At 39.0% G+C, this 19353-nt stretch overlaps 1 protein-coding gene across 2 annotated transcripts in view; it reads right to left on the bottom strand.

Annotated features, from left to right (window-relative positions):
* Positions 1–19353, bottom strand: part of inpp5a (inositol polyphosphate-5-phosphatase A) — a 121781-nt gene that overhangs the window by 77453 nt on the left and 24975 nt on the right. For both annotated transcript variants that reach the window (XM_077495776.1, XM_077495775.1), the window contains exons 3-4: positions 16925–17025; positions 16586–16673 (exon numbers count right to left, since the gene is read on the bottom strand). In XM_077495776.1, coding sequence (XP_077351902.1) covers positions 16586–16673; positions 16925–17025 — 189 coding nt within the window. The remainder of the gene's footprint in view (positions 1–16585; positions 16674–16924; positions 17026–19353) is intronic.

Below are 19353 nucleotides of genomic sequence, written 5' to 3'. Positions count from 1 at the left end.
TACTTTACAGCAAATACTGTATAAAGGAATTGGCCTCATTGTTACAATACATTTGGAAAGGACTGAATAAACAAAGTGTCAATGGGAGGCTGAGTTATAACAGTTAATTGTATATGATAGAATGTGGCTGCATGATGTGATGTCATTACTTTGACAGCAAGCAAGGTATCATCAGGTGAGAGAAAGCTGAGTGACTGTTTAAAATGGCCTATATTTGAAATGTGCTGCACAATACCTACTAATTCTATTAAGTGCCTCTGTGGTATAGAAGCGTGGTTTTGGGTTGATGTAAATGGAAGGCTGGTTGACTAAACAATGCAATAGCATTAGAATAAGGTGATTGGATGGCAGAGTAGAGTAGACGGCCTATGCCTAGCGTCCCTGGACCTTGCCAAGTCCATTATGTGTATTGGAGACAACTTGACATCCGTCATGGTGAGCTGCCAGCCTGAAGAGAAAAGAGGCTGTTATTTTGTTCGGCCTTCGTTGTCGAGATAGCTTCCACCTTGCAACATCGTGCTACAGATAATGCAATCAAATGAAGACCTCATGAACGATCCATCCTACTTTTCAATCTGCACTGAGACATTTGGTTTATTTAGAAAACACTTTTAGTCAACTAGCTCAAGGACATGCATATAGACTTGACTTGTAGCACAGCTGAGTTTTTATAAATGTGTGAAAATGTCCTCTTGTAAACTCTGTTTTGTTTTGTTTTTTGTTTTTTGTTTTTTTGGTGGGGTTGGGTCGCAGCTAATTAGCACATGAAAGGACAACATAATTAGATTTGCACCACAAATGCAAAATCTATGTTTTCAGTTGTGAATGAATGTTGTAGAGTAGGGCTGTGCAATTAATCGAAATCCAATTACACTCCACAATTATGAAATTGGCATAATTGTGAACAAAAAGATTATTAATACTAATTTTGAGTTTTTAAATTTTTATATTTGCATCTTGCATGTTTATATACCCATAGAACACAATATTCTGTAGGCCGTCAAAAATGGGTTAAAATCTTGTAAAATGGCTGCCACTGAGGGGATGGCAGCACTTCAAATGTCTGGAATTCAATGAGTTAATTATGTTTCACCACACAAAGTTAATTTTTAGTACATTGTGCTTATTGTTATTTCTGACAGTTTCAAGTTACCAGTGACCAATGTGCGTTTTTCTGTCTTTAACAGTGTAGCAACAATTTTTGCATGGCTCTGGCACAGATGAAACATTTATCTCGTGTGTGCACTGTCTAAGCTCTATTCCTGAGCCAATTACCTGGGCAGAGGGCATTAAAAACCACTCGTCTAATGTGTGATTGTTGAAGTGTGTTCATCTGAGACAGGTGTCAAGAGGTTGTTCAACTATAATAATTACCCCACAACACAACGCTTACCACCAGACAAGCCGCAGCCCTTCACCAAACTAGGAAGAAATTGCTTGGATTTAATGTAATGATTTTTCCCCACCAGCCCTCCGCTGATTATAACAGGCTGTGCGTGACACTCGGCTCGAGGGAGGAGATCAATTCCCCGGGAAGGCTTGTCTTCTTCAGACAGGCCATTGAGCCAGGATGAGAGGAAGAATCACGGACGAGCACATTCACAGCCACCCTCGCCTAACCTCCTTGTTCTGTACATGATAGCGAGCGCTGGGAAAGGTGCTCCCCTTGGACCGACCGTCGATCCATCCATCCATCCATCCATCCATCTATAGGAATACACAGCTAAAGCGGGAAAAAGGTCAGGCGGGCTGAATGTGGCTGGCAAATAGGCAGTGGGGGGTCTGGTAGCCCGCGGATGAATCACAGGAGAATTGGTGCATGGCAGTGAATGAATAACCCGCCATAGCTCCCCAAACCCCATTATTTCCCTCCTTCTCCAACAGGGCCTGAAATTCATGTCTGCGCATGCTGCCAGTTCATTAGGGGGAGGATGTCATTCCTCTTCTGGCGGCTGCAGGACAGGACAGGCGGGCCCCTGGAGGACCCGGCTCTGTTTAATTCCACATCAACCGCTCCACTGAGGGCCTTAATCTCTGCTTGTGTGATCAATACTATATCAGTGTAAATTAAAATGACAATTTTAAAGTAATTAAGCCTGTTAATGCTCGATTCAAATGTCATTATTTGCACAAGGAGAAGCAGAGGAGAAATCTTGGCGCGAGAGTGTTTGCCCGCATGCGTGTGCGTATGGGTGTGTGTCGGGGGGGTTTGTGCCCACAGTGACAGGTAAAACGCTTTAACTAGAACGGCACATTTTTGCCGCTGTAGTCACAAAACGAAGGGTTTAACAAAAGCAGATTAACTCTCCACCCATGCCGGCCCGGAGACCTCTCCAATTTCAGAGGAGGGTAACCCAATTGCTGAAATCTGATTTGGACAGGCAAACCCAATTATGGCCATATTAGATGAGAAGTGGCAGGGAGAGAATGCTTGCAGAGGGAATCAGGAAAAAATAACAGCGGGCGGGTGGGGAGAAAAGAAATGTTACACAATAAAAATGCACTTAAGTATAGAATGAAGCTCAGCAGTAATTGCGTGATTCGATTATTTGTGTCTACCCGCTCACTTTGCTTTTGAAACGCTATTTGGAGTCATTGTGATGGTTAGAGTGAAACAAATGGGGCCCAACGTTAACCTTGCGTCTGTGTGTGTCCTCCCTCATGTGAGCTGAGGTGATGTGTAAGTGAAAAGGAAATTAAATGATCACATTGTTGCTTGTTATTATGACAGGCTCACAGCCAATAGCCAGCGACCTGCTACTCCTCATGGACCACATTCACCAATTACGTCCAGTCACACCATTGAGCCTGCTCATACTTGCCACTGGCACTACTGTCTTCCTGAAAAACACCACTGTTAACAAATATGACATTTTTTAAATATTTATACTTCACATACATTAGGGTTGCGCGGTAATACGGTAATAAGGTATCCCGTGGTGTCTAAAAACAGAAACGGTGTGACTTTAAATACCGCCATTTAAAAAAAAAATAATAATAAAATTATATAAATATATTTTTTGAGAGAAAATGTAAATGTGTACTTCTTTTCAACATAATGTAACTATTTATTTATAACTATTTTAAAAACTAATAGCAATAATTAGTCATGTGACAGTCCACAAACCGGAACAACTAAAGACAAGATGGAGCCGAGCAGCTTGCGAAGCAACTACATCGGTTGCAAAACAAAGGCGCCACTTCTGCAATTTGGCAGTATTTTGGCTTCAGGCCTGATTAAAAGAAAAACGAGCCGGTAGATTTCAACGCGGCAATATGCACACAGTGCACAAAGACGGTAATTGTGCGATACCGACGCGCAGGGCCCTGGCGGACCTATGTGAAGGAGCGGGCCGGAGCAAAAATCGCTGCCTATTATCGCGAACCCGTCATTCAGGGAGACGATCACCATCTGCACAGACTTAGCGACAGATCAGAAAATAAAAACACCACAGGTAGGCATGTATAACAACATAACAGGTTGAACAACCTCACTGTTCGTTCGTTGCCGCGACAGGTTGGGCTTTCACACGTCATGTGGCCCGGGCCACACAGTTCAGCCTTTAATAACAGTGACTGTCACTAATATATATATTTTGGGGTTTTGTGTTGTTTGTGTGGTAAAGCTTAGAAAATGGAGAAAAATTTTTTTTATTGCCATTGCAACTATGGAGCACCCAAATCACAAAAAGTAACGCCCAGAAACTAAAGAGGAAAAATGTGACGATATTACCGTATAGCCCGGGGTGATGAGGAGACGGTGAAACGGTGTCAAAATCTTAATACCGCCCAACCCTAACATACATGTGCTTCACATCCATCTCTTACAACAAAGCAATAGTGGCAGGAGGGATAAAGAAAATCCAATAGGACAGATGCAAAGATCAATCATGGATGTGTAAAGTATGTCGATGCTCAGCTCCTTAAGCAAAATACACAGCACCAAACAGACAAGACCGTCGTCACTATTGTATTTTTTTTAAAGCAGTTATTTGTCAGTTTCATTATAAATGCTCCAACATGTTCACATTACCTTTAAACAACATGCAACTATTGACAAGGTCCTGAGTGGCGCAGCTCTGCGACTACTTATGTAACACACATAAACTATCGATGCTGAAAAAATAGCACAACACGTCGGTATGAAATTAACAGGGAGGGTGATCTTATGCATGTCCGATCATGCACGGTAAAAGATACCCAGGGGTTTTCCAGAGGGCTGAAGAAACGTGGCATTATATTGGTTTACGTCCAAGCGGACCGATCCATCAGGCTGTCTGTTGGCTGCAGTTTGAGGAGCCAACCCTTATTAATTATCAGCTCATTTGGAGGAGGGGGTGACAAGAGTGGAGTGTTAGAAATGGGTGACAGGACCAACTGATCAATTGAAGCAATTGCTCCAAGAGAACTCTGTTGAGGGTGATTAAGGTCAGATTGGTTGTTTGTTCCAGGAGAGGTCAGGTTTCGCAAAGGTTGTGGGTGCTAAGTGAGCCAAAAATCTCATAGGGTGAGCATGAGGGATACCACAATCACATCCGTGCCTTCATGTTAACCTATTTCAAGTCCATTTAGATAAAAATGAAAATCTGTCATTCTATTATTGCCATCGAAGGCTGTGTTGGCTCTTTTTGTCAGAGACAAATGTTAGACTAAAAGTCCAAAATCTTTTAGTAGCCCCTTTTAATCAACCAATGTATTCTGGGAAATGAAGTGCTGCTCAACCATCATATCAAACAATTTACAATGTTCATACAATTCTAATAACAAAAAATATTCCACTTTAATATTTAGTATAATTAAGCATTGTGTACATAAAATCATGTCAATAATATTTGTAGAAATTTATGTTGTAAATACAGCAGACTTATACAATGTAAAGCTTAATTTTTAAAAGGGTCGTTGACGGATAATTTTGTCCGATGATGCCCATTTTATGAATTATCATGTGGTGCGGCTACAAAGAAATAACCAATTTGGGACTTTGTTTATATAATCCACATGACAGTCAAGAACCCATGGGAGCAGGTTTGTACTGTCTCACAACTATGTAAAAAAGTTACCATGTTAGCAAATGGTATATAGTGGTCATATCTGGAAATCATGTTGTATGATCTGGAGGAAAAAAAATATATTAATTTTGTTTTGTTTAGATGGGTAATTGTTATGTGGTGCGACCACTGTAGAAAGTTTTCATATATGTCCAAAATTATAGATGTCCTAAATTGTAGATAATAGTAAATAATAAATAATAAAGAATTAACATTTTATGTGTTTTTATAATAAATTAAATGAGCCGGGTCCGGTAAAAATCGTATCTGTCAATGACCCAGATAATTAAATAAATTAAAATTTTGCATCATGAAATTTTTTGAATTTCATGGAAATTAAATTATACTTCCTGCAATTTCAATTTGAATTGTAATTCTACTTCCTGTTTGTCACCTCAATTCAAATTGAAATTCAAGGATGGAATTTGAATTTGGGGGTCATTCTCTGTTCAGTTTAGGGATGGGGAATAAATTGAATTAATTTGATTAATCGTCATTTTAATCAAATCGTTGAAACTTTGCTAAATCGTGAAATCAAATTTTGTCTTCTGGAATATTAAAAGCTGTTGTTCTTATGTGCCGTTACATCCAGATGTAATTCTGAGTTGCAATTTGTCTAACTATGAATGTTAAGTTAACTGATTTAGAATCAGTATACATTATTGTTGTCTGAACATTTCGCACAGGAATTATTGTTGAATAAATGACACCTTTAAATAATCGTTTGATGGGTTTATTAGATTAAAATCGATTGAAATCGTAATTGTCCTGAATGACTGAAAAAAAAAAAAAAGAGAGATTTTATTTTTTGGCCACATCACCCAGCCCTAATTCAATTCTGAACTTTGTACAGCCCTGTTCATAAATGTCATATGTTGCAGTTATATTTGCGTGAGTTGCTTTTTACCTACAATATGACTTAGTCGCTAAAATAATAATAATAATAATAATAATAATAATAATAATATTTTTGGGCATATCGTATGGCAGTGATCAACTGACATATTTTTATGTAAATAAATCAGTTGCCTGTATCCCTGCATATCAGCCAATAAATGTCAATAATAAATCGTATTACAACATCCGCGCTGTCTCCTATACAATCCTGCTTGCTTGAGGATATGATGCATACTGATTATTTTAGAGTGAAGTGGCTGGGGTGGGGGAGTAGGGAGGGTATTTTCTTTTTTCTTTTTTTTCCTCCTTGGAGGGAGAGAGGTCTGTGAAAGCTGTGAGGGCTCTCAATAGACGGAGGATTATGGAAATCAAAGAGATTAGCTAATGGGAATATAATGGCCAGCTACTGCCTGGGTCAGCCGGGCCATGCAAATGAAGCAGCGATAGCCGCTGGCGAAGGGAGGATCGATATGTATGGGCAAAGTGGTGGCTAATGATAGCCCTATATCAGATGTGCGAGACAGACATAAATGGACAGCACCGCCACCCCCTGCCCACGCACACATACGGGACACTGTATGCCGATCGTAGAGGCCTGATGCCAAAAGACAGAAGTGAGCTTTCAGAGGGAGCTCAATTGAGAAACAGAAGATCTCGCCAGCTCTGTCTCGCCGATGTCAACAGGCAGCGCGCGCTCGCCCGGCTCTCATCGGTCCTGACGCAGCACTGAGATGAAGATACTGGTCTCGGCCCATTCTCCACACTCCGCCGAGCATCTATTCATCCCGACACAACAAACGTCCTTGTGGACAATCAATAGTAGTGCGGCCTGGACTGCCAAGTATTACGACAGAATTTAGATACGCTAAATAGTTTGATTTTCCTATAGACTGTGGACAATGTGACATCTTCCATTTAGGGTGTGCAGGTATTAACCTTCTCGAGATGTATGAGGTAAAGCGATATCTGTGTCTGGGAGACATGAAAGCTTTTATCATCAAAATAATTGGAACATCACCTCTCTTATATATCAGAATACCAATTTTGAGCATGTCAGAAAAATTTCAATTCCAGGTGCGGGGTGGCGGGGACCAGCATGCCGTACTTGGCCTCCCGCCTTTCATTTTCATTCCTGCCTGCCCGGCGCAGTCATTCATCAGGACCGGGGCAGAGGACACTTCCCGCCTGCTCACAAATGCATGGAGCAAGCAATAAAATTAACCTTGTGGCAATTGTTTTCCCAACCGTTTGATGGCTCTGTGTCAGCTCATCTGTTAAAGCGGATGGGAATAAAAAAGAAAAGGAAAAAAAAAGAACTCATACTTGGGTGTACAAAGAATTATGACTTGAAGTGAAGGAGAGCTGCAACTGAATGAAGCCAAACTAATGCTACATTATTGAGTCTGATGGTTGCCTGTTGATTTGTGCCTGGGATCAGTAAAGAGAATAAAGCGCTTCATAGGTTATGATTGTAAGCCACCCAACAACAAGACGGTTGGACGTAATTTAATGCTCGGCTCGACATCACCGACCTGCTCGTTCCGCTGGGCCGGTGGGAAAAAGCAGTGGCCGATGTAAAAGGAGGGAGGAATAAAAATCCCTCACATGGTGTTTATTTGCTCTCAACAGCTCCAAACCAAATCAATATTTTTAATTTGGGTCCAAGTTATTATTTTTCACATCACTGCATCCGGGTGCGGCGTAAAGTGGCTCATATTTTAGCACTAAAAAGATCGATATGACAGGCTCACCTTCACTCTGCGCCCTCTGTGGCGGGGGCCACACATCATAATGGACGGTGGCTAGGAGCAAGCTCCTCCGCCTCGTTCTGGAATGACATCATTATCAGTGGACTTTGCCATACGAATTTGCAGCTGTTTCCTTAAGATGGCTGAGGTGTGCAAGGAATCGACCCATCTCGAGGCAGTGGTGATCCAGCAAGGGGCAGAACCGGAAGAACACCACGCAGGGAGGCCCGGGCAAATGTGGTAACCACTACTCCACATTGCTGCCCCTACTCCTATTCCGAAATAGGGATAGACCTCGGGCTGATTATCGGCGCCGATATTCTGCATTTTGACAAATGTGGTATGGGCCATTTTGTTTTTTTTAATTGATGGAAGATAAAAGATGTATTTCAAATTGTGTTATCCTCAGGGAATTATTTGTTTCAATTTTGAGTTAAATTTATAACAGATGGCTTTTATTTTGTTTGAAAGAAAAACAACAATATGTGAAAGGTTAACATTTCAGTGAATTTGAAGTTTTGGAAAAAATAAGTTTTCATGCAACTTTTTCAGACATGCTGATGACCCTGGGTCAGTAGTTCTTAAACTTGTTGGAGGGACTGAACCCCACCAATTTCCTATGTGCATTCACTGAACCCTTCTTTATTGAAAAATAAAATACATATTTTTTTCCAAATTCAAAAAATAGGTATAGTGTTAGAGGGAGTAGCCTTTTCATCGAATCTGTCTCTCTTCACTGAATTCAGAAAGTGTTGTGTTCTTGTATTTCCCATTTCCATGCAGCTTAACTCATTTGCTCCCAAAAACGTATATATACGTTCTATTTGAAATATTTTGAGTGTCCCAAGGATGTATTTATATGGGGTTTTTTTCATGTTTTTTTATGCTAGAGCAGACAGAAGGCTCTGAACTGCAGAGAACAGTTGAAGCAATGGTAGTTGTTACAAACACGGCCAGCAGGTGGCAACAGAGTATAAGAGATCAACCAGGGCCGTGTTGCTGATTTCCCTCAGTTCTAAACAGATTTGTGAATAATGATGATACTTAGCTATATTCTAATGCTAATTGCTGTAAAACGGAAACAGAATTTTTTTTTTCTTATGAAAGATGAGACTCTAATCATTCTTTTGGCAGGTTGCATGTTTTTAGAGCAATAGAACACAATATTCTGTGGGCCTTGCAAAATAAGTCAAAAGCCAGTAAAACATCCGGGAAATGGCTGGGAGTCAATGAGTTAAGGAAGTGTTCCTTTAGTATTGCTAGACAGCAAGTTGTGTTGGACTAGAATTACTCAACTCATTGCAAATTATGCAGTTAGAAAGCTGAGTCGTCACTAAACTCAACTCTATATGTGTAGAGCACTTTAAAACAGCCACCACTGTTTTCTTAAAGGTACAGTGTGTAAAGATTCACTAAATAATAGAATGCCGCCGAAGCGTGTGCATTTCAAAGCACACACAATACGGGGACTCCCTGAGACCACACATCGCGAGCCTACCACTAATTATTGTTTGGCGTGAGTGAGCAAGCATCTTGACGAGTGGCGGTGACTTGGCAGCCGGCAAGAACCCTGGCTATGCCGAAACACCAAGCGAGACGGAGCAGCTAACAAGAACGGTTAGTGGGAGTTAATCGGAGCCATAGGCCAGGTGGCTAACAAGAGGAGCTAGCGAGAGGAGAAGAGGAGAAGCTAGTACAAAAATAAGCTAGGAAAAGCTTACAAGAGCAAAGCAGAAGGCAACGAGCGATAGGAGCCGGAATTACAGGACCCTTGACTACTAACAATCAGTATCGGTATCAGTATCAGTCCTGAAAAAAAACATCAGCCTATCTCTATTCCAAAACCATTCATATACACATTTTAAAAAACATTTTCAGAGTAAACACCCTCTCCCTTAAGCACATAATTCACAGCTGATGGCAGATTCATTGATTGTTGCTCAAAATGTGTCATGAGTGGATGTGTGATAGTGTGCCTGCTTGCATTAGTGTTTATTCCACTTTGACACTACGCATATGCACTTACGTGTGGCCAAAGCATATGAGTGATGGCCGAGGAGAGTTATTGCCTCGTGATATTGCAGAGCTGACATCTACTCCATTCAAGTGGCCTCGGCCGGTGCCGTACTCCTCACCATATTGAAATAAGAGCTCACTTAGATTTAGTTTGCAATATTTTAACCTGCTTATCAGCCTTGGAGGGGGAGAGCAGCTCCGGCTAGTTAACCTCCGTGTGTAAAACCAACAGACTGCCCCTCCTCTTTGACCCCACTTTCTCCCGTGCTGGGCTATCTCCTGCTGTATATAATCTCTACATGCGGCCCAGTTTTGTTTTACCATAAAAATAGAACAGGGGGTGATATAGGATGCCGTTTAAAAAGGTGATAAATGCAAGTGACACATATTTCTGAGCCATACTGTAAACACACGCTAAGGCCTTGTCAGCACAGAGGGACACTAAGTGTTCATAAATTCCTAGCCGAGTAAGGCGGTACTGATGATTGCATTACAACATGCTGCCTGGAAGAGAATTAAGGACTCACCTCGAGAGCAGAGTGAAGCTGAGCTACGGGCATCTGCTGACATATCTGCTTGTTGAAGCATAGATTAGTATGTACTGAGGACGATGTAGCAATCAAATAAAATGTCAACTACTTTTAATTATTTGTTTAATCATTGAATACACAATAAAACTACATATTTCGTTACATACACCTCAAGTTTGCTTGGTTTTTATTTATTTATTTATTTAGTTTTTACAGCAAACAGCCCGCTGCAAAAAAGAACATTTGTTCAACTGAATAGTTGTAAATATTGTGAATTTTGAAAATTAATTTCAGGTTGCAGAAAATACATATTTGATGACATAATACCAATAATAAGAAGAATATATAATTAATTATATTGTAAATAAATTTAATTAATTAAATGTTAAAAGTAGTACTGTCAAACTTAAAGCGTTAACTAATTACGGTAATTAATCACAAAAAAATATCACATTAATCATTTATTAACGCAGATTAACCATACTATTAATTTTGATTGCAAATACAGCACAGGTTGCATTTGAGCACTAAACATAATTACATGCATTTAAGTAAAGCATTTAATAAATGTCTATGTATGAGATTCAGAATATTTGTTCATGTCAAACTATTGGGGTCATTTTTTCCATTTTAAATTATGCAAGTAATTAAATGATTAGAAAAAGAGGAGGATGAGCATGTGCAGTGGATACATTTTTTTCAACTCTAAATATATTGTTAAAAAAAAATAATGGTTTTCCTTTTCGGTTCCCAGAATGCATTGTGTGGCGCAATGCAATTAATGAACTTATAAGGACATTAATTCTTCTCATATGTGGGTGTGTGTTACCAGCCGTTGAATGTGTGACATGTTGAACACGTTTTTTTATTTATGTCGTACTTTGTTTTTATTTTTTAAAACAAACTGTGGCTTGATTTTCTTCTGTAAAATAGTGATATCTAGGTCAATTTCTTGCACATCTTTAATTGCTAACCTAAGAACTGCATGTAAAAAAAAATAATAATTGGCTTTGTTATGAATGACAGCTCCTTAGCGAAAAAAAACAAACATTATATATGCAGTATTTAGGAATACAAGATATGTATGCATAGATTTAAATGTCATAGATAATGAGACCAGTATCATTTGTGTACAACTGCTATATATATACTGTATAAAGCTAATCCGCTGATATCCGTTGCTTTGAGGGATGATACCAATACCGACAAGTTCATTGCAAAGGTGTTTGATATGAACTTATACAAGTTATCTAAACATTTTTTTTTTGTGGGCCTTGCTTTGAAATGAGCTCACAAAGTTTGGGCTCTTGTTATGCATTAATCTTCAGAGCACTGTAAAGTCTTGCCCAATCAACCACTGATTGATTAAATAGTTGATTAAGTGGTGTCCATTAGTCAATTTAGCCTGTGTTTATTACTGATAATGGCACCTACAACCACAAACAAACACCCACACACACCGCGGAAGGATATATCGTCTGTATCCTGTCAAGCCACATAGTCTGATTTATTCTCCGCCTTTGCTCTCGTTGCCGTCCTGTACACCACAGTTGAGGGTTGCCCTTAATTTCCCATTAACTTGCTTTGGAACAACTGAGGTTGAAGAGACCAATGAGCACTGCTGTGCATCACTGTCTAACGTATGCAGTTGGTCGGACTTGATTAGACTGTGTGTTGCTTGTGCACATTCTGAGTAAGTGTCCTGTCATGCCCATGCAACTCTTCAGATGTCACACTATAAGCGTGCGTCAAAAAAGTGGGAACAGGAGCAGACATTAGAGCACATCATTCCAGATGACATGCAGCTCCAGGGCCAGGCCCACGATAAATATTAATGGCCAAGAACAAGTGGATTGGGAGTTGAGTTATCAGGGTGGGCTTTCCTAATTGACATTTTACCTGCTGTATACCTTAACGGGGCTGTAAAACACCCACTCCCAGTCGGAGGGGTGTCTTGTCACTCAAGCTCTTGCCAACCGTGGCCAGCTCTTTCTGAGACAAGACTTTGTTGACATTCAATATTAATCTGCATTTTCTCTATATTTCTTTTGAGTTGTCTAGGTTTGTAAAAATAGTTTAAATTGTTTCTGTACAGCAATGAGTCACAGTTATGTTTGCATCCAATGACAATGTTTTTTCGGATAATTGAAGACTTTGAAGTGTCGATAGTGTGTTTGTGTCCCGCAACTGGCTGGCGACCAGTCCAGCCTGACACTCAAAAGTCAGCTGAGATAGGCTTTAGCTTACACATGACCTGTTCCTAATGATTGAAGCAGAAGACACTATAATAACCCTCAATTACTGGTCAAAGTAGAAGAAAAACATTCTTAACTTATTTGCTCCCAAAAACGTATAAATATGTTCTATTTGAAATGTTTTAAGTCTCCCAAAGACGTTTTAATGCTTTGATGCAGCCTCTCAACTGCAGTGAACAGGTGAAAAAAAAACGGTAGGAATTATAAAAACCGCCAGCAGATGGCAGTAGAGTATAAGAGATCAACCTGGGCCAAGTTGAAAACAAGCTGTTTACCCCAAACGGAAACAGATAGAAATATGCTTTTTGTTTTTCCTAATTAAAGGAGATACTTTAATCTTTCTTTTGGTGTGTTTCATGTTTTTATAGCAATAGAACACAATATTATGATGGTCTTGCAAAATCAGTCAAAATCCAGTAAAACATTGTTTTCTGTGAAAATGATTGGGAGTGAATGAGTTAAAGGAGACATTTGCAAATAGTAATAGGAGAGGACCGATAACAGGTATCGGGCCGATACACGTCCTAATTTCAAGGCATCGGTACTCGCAATAACAACCGATACCAGTATCAGCTACACTTTTGTGGCCGTTTTATGATCAGGAACAGGAAATTAGAAGAATAGAAAGTTGCCATTAATTAAATGCAATTTCAAGGAAAATGCTATATTGGGATATGCAGGGCTTTGTTTAAAATTATCTGTCATTAAAGTACTAGTGGCATCAGTATGGGTGACTACTCCAAAGTTGAGAACTCATCTTGGTATCAGTCTGAAAAAAGTGTTATCGAACATCCTTAAATGTCATGCAATTTTAAGGAAAATGCTATATTAGGATATATAGCTCTTTCATTAAAATTATATTGTCTTTTTTTTATTATTTATTTGATGTATCAAAAGTACAGCTAGTGGTATTGATACTTTGTATCGGCATCTCAAAAGTTGAATACTCGTACTGGTATCAGTCTGACAAAAAAGTAGTATCAAACATCCATACTTGCAAGCATTCATTTTGCCAATAAAAAGAAATCAATTGTTTTCAGCAGTAAAAGAGCTCACATAAATGTGCAAATGTGTCAATTCAAGTCAAAAAATGCTTTCACACGCACCCCCGCACACATGACACACACACACACACGGGGCAAATAAACAAGCTGACCTTTATCTTAACATTCACTCGCTACATTACCATACCCACACTCAATCAAACAATTCACTTGCAGTTCCTAAGACGTCGAGCGACTGCATATGGAATACAACAACACATCAGAGGCGGAAGCCTTGCAACCAAGAAACTTCCCACTTACATTATCTGAAAATTGACAGACGGTACAGACAACAAACAATCATCCCCGTAGCGCGGAGGAGAGAAATCGAAGATTTAGAAAACAAATATGAGTGATGTCATCAAAGCTAAATGGCAAGCCCTGTGTGAGGAAGAGTCTCTTCATATTTGCTGTTGCCTGAATTTCAATAGCAACATCACAGAAAGGACATCCGTTGTTTCTCTTTCCATAGAGCGATTCTCAAAGACGAGAGCAAATTGTGATCTCTATTTGATGAGAATAAAAATACAACAAAAAGGTTAATCTATACACAAACACTATTAAATAAACAGCTCATAATGCCAGGATATGAAATGGCACATAATTACATTTCCAAAAGGCCAGCGTTTGTAATATTCTTTTAAAGAGCATATGTGACTCAGCGGGTGCTGTGATTTATGAGCGTTTGTGGCGATGCAGTGAAGCGTGGCGGAAATGCTGAAAACGTGTTGGAGAACGACCACAGACGCGACTCAAACAGCACACACACCGATCGTGACCTCGCCGCTTTTTCAAACAATCTGACTTACTAAATCTGACTATTTTTTTTCCCCACATAGTCTAGTCAGAATGTGCTGCAAATTATATATAATGTAAACCATACTTGAACTCTTGATGTCTTAAGTATAGTGGCTGCAGAGTGGTAGAAAAAAAGCACATACTGTAGTGCAAAATCCTCACTGAGTCCAGCTAGTTTGAGTCTTTGGCTCCACCAAGAGGACAAACGGCGTCTCTGTTACAGGACCAATCAAAAACAGAAATGGAAAAAAAAACTTGACTATACCGAATAGTCCAAAAAGAGTCTTTATATATTTTTGTTTTGTAGATTATTGTTTGTGTGCGACTGGCCTAAAATAAACAAATGAATATAAAAGAACACTGTGTGTTTATGTATCAGCTTGGTCATGGTCTAAAAATATTATTCATGATTTTGTATGAAGTGCCCTGCGATTGGCTGGCAACCAGTCCAGGGTGTACCCCGCCTACTGCCCAGTGCCCCCCGCGACCCTTGTGATGAATAAGCGGTCAAGAAAATGGATGGATGGATGGATGGATGGATGGATGGATGGATGGATGGATGGATGGATGGATGGATGGATGGATTTTTTTTGGGCACATGCGTAACCAAGCGGATGTACAGTAACAGTATTGGAACATACTTAGTTATATGATGACTAACCATAAAGATCCTTTCAATTAGGTTAACTTATTACATAGCAAAGCAGTACGGACAGAAATAAAATAAGAATGCTGTTAACCAGCTTTCAAAAAAAAAGTTTACGTCAGAAGTCTTCACTCACACACCATTTAAAAAAAATATGTTATTGTTGCATTGGCCAAAATGGGATGGTTATGACAACAACAAAAATACACAACATGTTCCTGAAGAAAATTCAACAAACTAGTTGTACTATGTTACAAGAACAGAAAATCCTTAACTACTCATTTATTTGTGTCATGAGTAAAAGATCTCGGTAGGCCAGACTAAACTGATATTCTCAAACCTCTACCGCCACCGTGTGGTTATATAATATTATTGCAAACTCTACATTCTTTAAAAGTGTCAAATGTGTTTTCATTGCAGAGCAAATCTAGTTTGGGCTGGCAGTTAATTGCCAGGGGCGTAACAGTACACTAAGAAACATGCTTCAGTATATACCTTGTTTAAAAGCTCATGGTTCACTTCACATTTGGTATTGTAAGGGAGCAAAATGCAAATTTGCTTCTTGTGTAACAGGGAAAGATTCAATGGCATTTAAAATGAAACATCTTCAAACTTTCCTTCTTTAAAAAGTAAAAGATAAATATTGTGTTTGACAGTATGAATTATGCTATTAAAAAAAAAATAAAAAAAAATAAAATAAAAAAAATGCATTTGTCATTGCTTTGACATGACCTGAAACGTATGGCGAGCCATGATGTCTGGTAGCCAGAAGCTGAGCTGCAGTGTTTGTTTATGTACTAGGTGTGTGGCTGGAGCAGTTACACAAATATTGCAAGTTAATTTTTTGTTCTGTAACTGACTAATGTTCTGTGTGGGAATTAGAACACCATCATATTATGATTGATCCTGTATTTGATTTTCAGCATAACTTATTTTCAACAAAAGCCAAGGAAAAAATATAGCAAAAAATTGTAGCAAGTTTTCACAGGCCACATAAAAGTAAAAAAAAAAAAAATCTTTACTATCCAAGTGCCACTATAATTCCATTAAAATATCAATAAAGTATGAGTATAATTATTATTTTTGTAAGACAATATTATCATACACAGTATCATCAACGACACTGTGCTTAAATATAGGGAAAAGCGAACTGTTCTTAATCATTCATTTAAAAGGTATTGAAAAAAAAAAAAAGTGAAAAAAACTGCATCGAAATAAACATTTGAAAACAAACAGTTGTAACAGATTCGATGTAAATGTTTTGTAAGTTAAATACAACTCAACTATAGTGAATACGTACTTGACAAAGGTACTGCACTGCATTTAAATAAGTTCAAAGCACAGTTACATTCATTAAGCATGTAATTCAGTGATTCTTTTGCATACCAACAGCGAAAACCGAATTTTGAGAATCACTGACTTAATGTGTTAAATTAATTGATACTAATTCCACTAAATGCAAACCACAATAAGCATCTCACACACAATCATAATCTGATATGATGTTATTTAGAATTCACAGATATGTGTGCATACATTTATGTCGTTTTATGTAATTCTGGATCTTCAGTGGCGTGCGCTTGCTGCATGCAACGTAGACTTACTGTGAAATGTTCCTGGGACTTGTAGTTTTCATCGAGGTAGACGCGAGCTCTGCTGTACTCCTTCATGGCATCACTGGACAACAGCTCTCTGGTGAATATACGAGAACACAAACACAAAACTGTAGCGTAAGCAGGAAAACAATATCCCAAAAAGTTGGATTTGGTGATGCTTTTCAAATAAAAATGTCATACTCATCATGTACTACATTTTTTTCCCATTAAAGAAATACTTTTGTAGTGGGTGCATTACGTTATATGTGTGTATGGAAAAAGAAAAGGTTGTAAATCATAAAAGTACATTAGAGCAAGGTTCATGGTGAAGACTTACACTATACTTACTTGACAAAACTATCCACGTGTGACATGGAAGCCTCGTAATTCTTCCCACCCACTTCTTGACAGTGCACAGCTAAGAAATGAGGCTTATGTGACTGAACTGTCTGGAAGGGAGCAGAGACCAGGATTAAAGTCAAACCTGGACAAATATTGCACTTGAAGCTAGATGATATTCAGTGAAGCCCAAACCTCTGCCAAGGCAGAACAATCAAATGTAGGTCATATTGAACGTGTTCAAATATTCACCCCGGCTTATGCCTGAATTTTTAACTGTATCTTCTGTGACCGTGCATACAACGTAGATATTAATACACTGTATATGTATACACACACAGCACATATATACATAAACATACATATACTTTACACATACACATATTAGAAGTGTGCACGAATTGGTGGTGACTCGAACTGAGTAGCAAACTGGCTGTTGAAGCCGAACGCTGATTCACCATTTTCCCGTTCGAGTCATATTGTCGTCATAGAGGAATGCGATGTCTCATCTCCCTTCTATGGGGGGGATTGCACATGCACAGAAGTGATGTACACTTAACATTTGAGCGGACACCCAGTGTGGGTACCAGATGTGATCGGCCTTCCAGACGGCATCGGGGTCGTGCGTGCTTTCCGTTCACCTCAATCACTTGTCTCCATATAAAATAGGGATGTAAGGATAAGGGCAATATCGTGATATTGCGATATTAAAACTGTCACAATATCATCATCGTCATATTCACAAGAAACACATCTGTTAAAAAAAGTCAGGTTATTTCCATTTGTGCAGATCTAGCACCCTCTAGTGGTTATTTAATTAGTGCAATGTAATTTTCATTAGGGATGTTTTGGCCTTCTATGTTTAAAATCTATGCTAATTGTCGGATTAAGGGGAACCTAATTTGCTTGTGAAGCGATCAATGTGTGCTTGCATTAGCAAGTAAGTGCCTCAATATTGTTATTAGAGATTGTAGGTGGTTTATATGCATTGCTGTTATGTACAAAAGCAAAATATTGTGCTTTTTTTAGTATGAGCTCTTTTTTTTTTTTTTTACAATATTGTGAACTTTTTTTAAATATCGCCAACCAATTTAATTTAAATTACCATTTAATATTTTGATCAAATTTTATTTTTCATTTGTTGGACTATGAAGTATTTTTTGGGAAATTACAATAAGTAACCAATTTGAGTTCATTTGGTTTGTTCTTAACTTGAATGTGAATACCAAGTGGTGATTATGGCCCCGAGTCCAGGCACGAACATTTATACAGATATAAACAATATGTACGCAAGATAAAGTGCCTTGCTAATGACAGCAGGAGGTACTTAATGAGTTTGTTGCACAACATGTGGAGCCTTCACTTAGTCGTTACTTAGGGATGTGCCTCTGGTGCTGAATGCATGTACATCAGGGTGTGACGGATGCGCACATGTCAATATTTGTTCGGACATATCACTCTCTAAACCAATACCAGCTTTGCTACTGTTGCAACGATATGGCGGGCCAGAAATCGAAACCTGTGATAACATCTAAGAATTTCATTTCAATACGCATTCAGACAAATTAGTTCACCCTGCATAGTAAGATCTGCTAGCAATGAGGCATTCTGAGTGTTTGCGTGGATGCCGTCTGAGGTGTGCAGAGAGGCCGACCTCTAATGGAAAATCAATACCACAGAGGGATTTACAGCACTCGGGCACTCACAAGGTCGGCAGGAAAGGTTATATATCAGTGCCACTGAGTGTTGTGGGTGGGGGAGTCAAGAATCTATAAATGGTCAGTGGACCCTAACCCAGCTCTGATACTTCACAAGCAGCCCACCTCAGCAATGCATTATGCTCACTACAGGCCCAATCAAATAAAAGTAATGTATGGCAATAACACTATGGATTTTCCATCAACCTATGGCTTGTCACTTATCTCAATGACCCAAGAAGGAGAAGGCCTAAAGCAGCTCAAACTTGGAAAGATTAGTGGACCTATCAACTGTAAGTGGGAAAGGGCACATTCTCGAGAAGAGAATGTGACTTGTGCGGGTACATTTTCATGTACTACTCAGATCATTCAGCTGCAGTCCGTTTGTCTTTCCAGGATGTAAATTTAGCCCTTGTTTGGCAAACACTAATATATTTGCCTATTCCAAAGCCTACACCGTTAATTAATGCCATTTCCCTGCCCTACGACAATGTTAAAAGGCAACTTAGTGATGATTTTGAGTTTTAAGTGTCCATTAAACTTGTACTTCCCTGACACACCAAAGCAGTTTCCATTGATTTTCTATGTTGAAGAGACTAACAACACGGAAAAACAAGAGCCTATTGCCGCAAATAGTGAAAAAATGAGAGTAGTTGGCACCCCCAATATCTTAAATTGTCCTTCAAAATAAATGGCATAAAGACAACTTGATTTACAAATACAGAGGAGTAGTTAAAAATA

This window comes from Festucalex cinctus, chromosome 14 (genome assembly GCF_051991245.1).
Source record: "Festucalex cinctus isolate MCC-2025b chromosome 14, RoL_Fcin_1.0, whole genome shotgun sequence".
NCBI classification, from domain to species: domain Eukaryota; kingdom Metazoa; phylum Chordata; class Actinopteri; order Syngnathiformes; family Syngnathidae; genus Festucalex; species Festucalex cinctus.
This window is presented reverse-complemented; position numbering and strand designations above follow the sequence as displayed.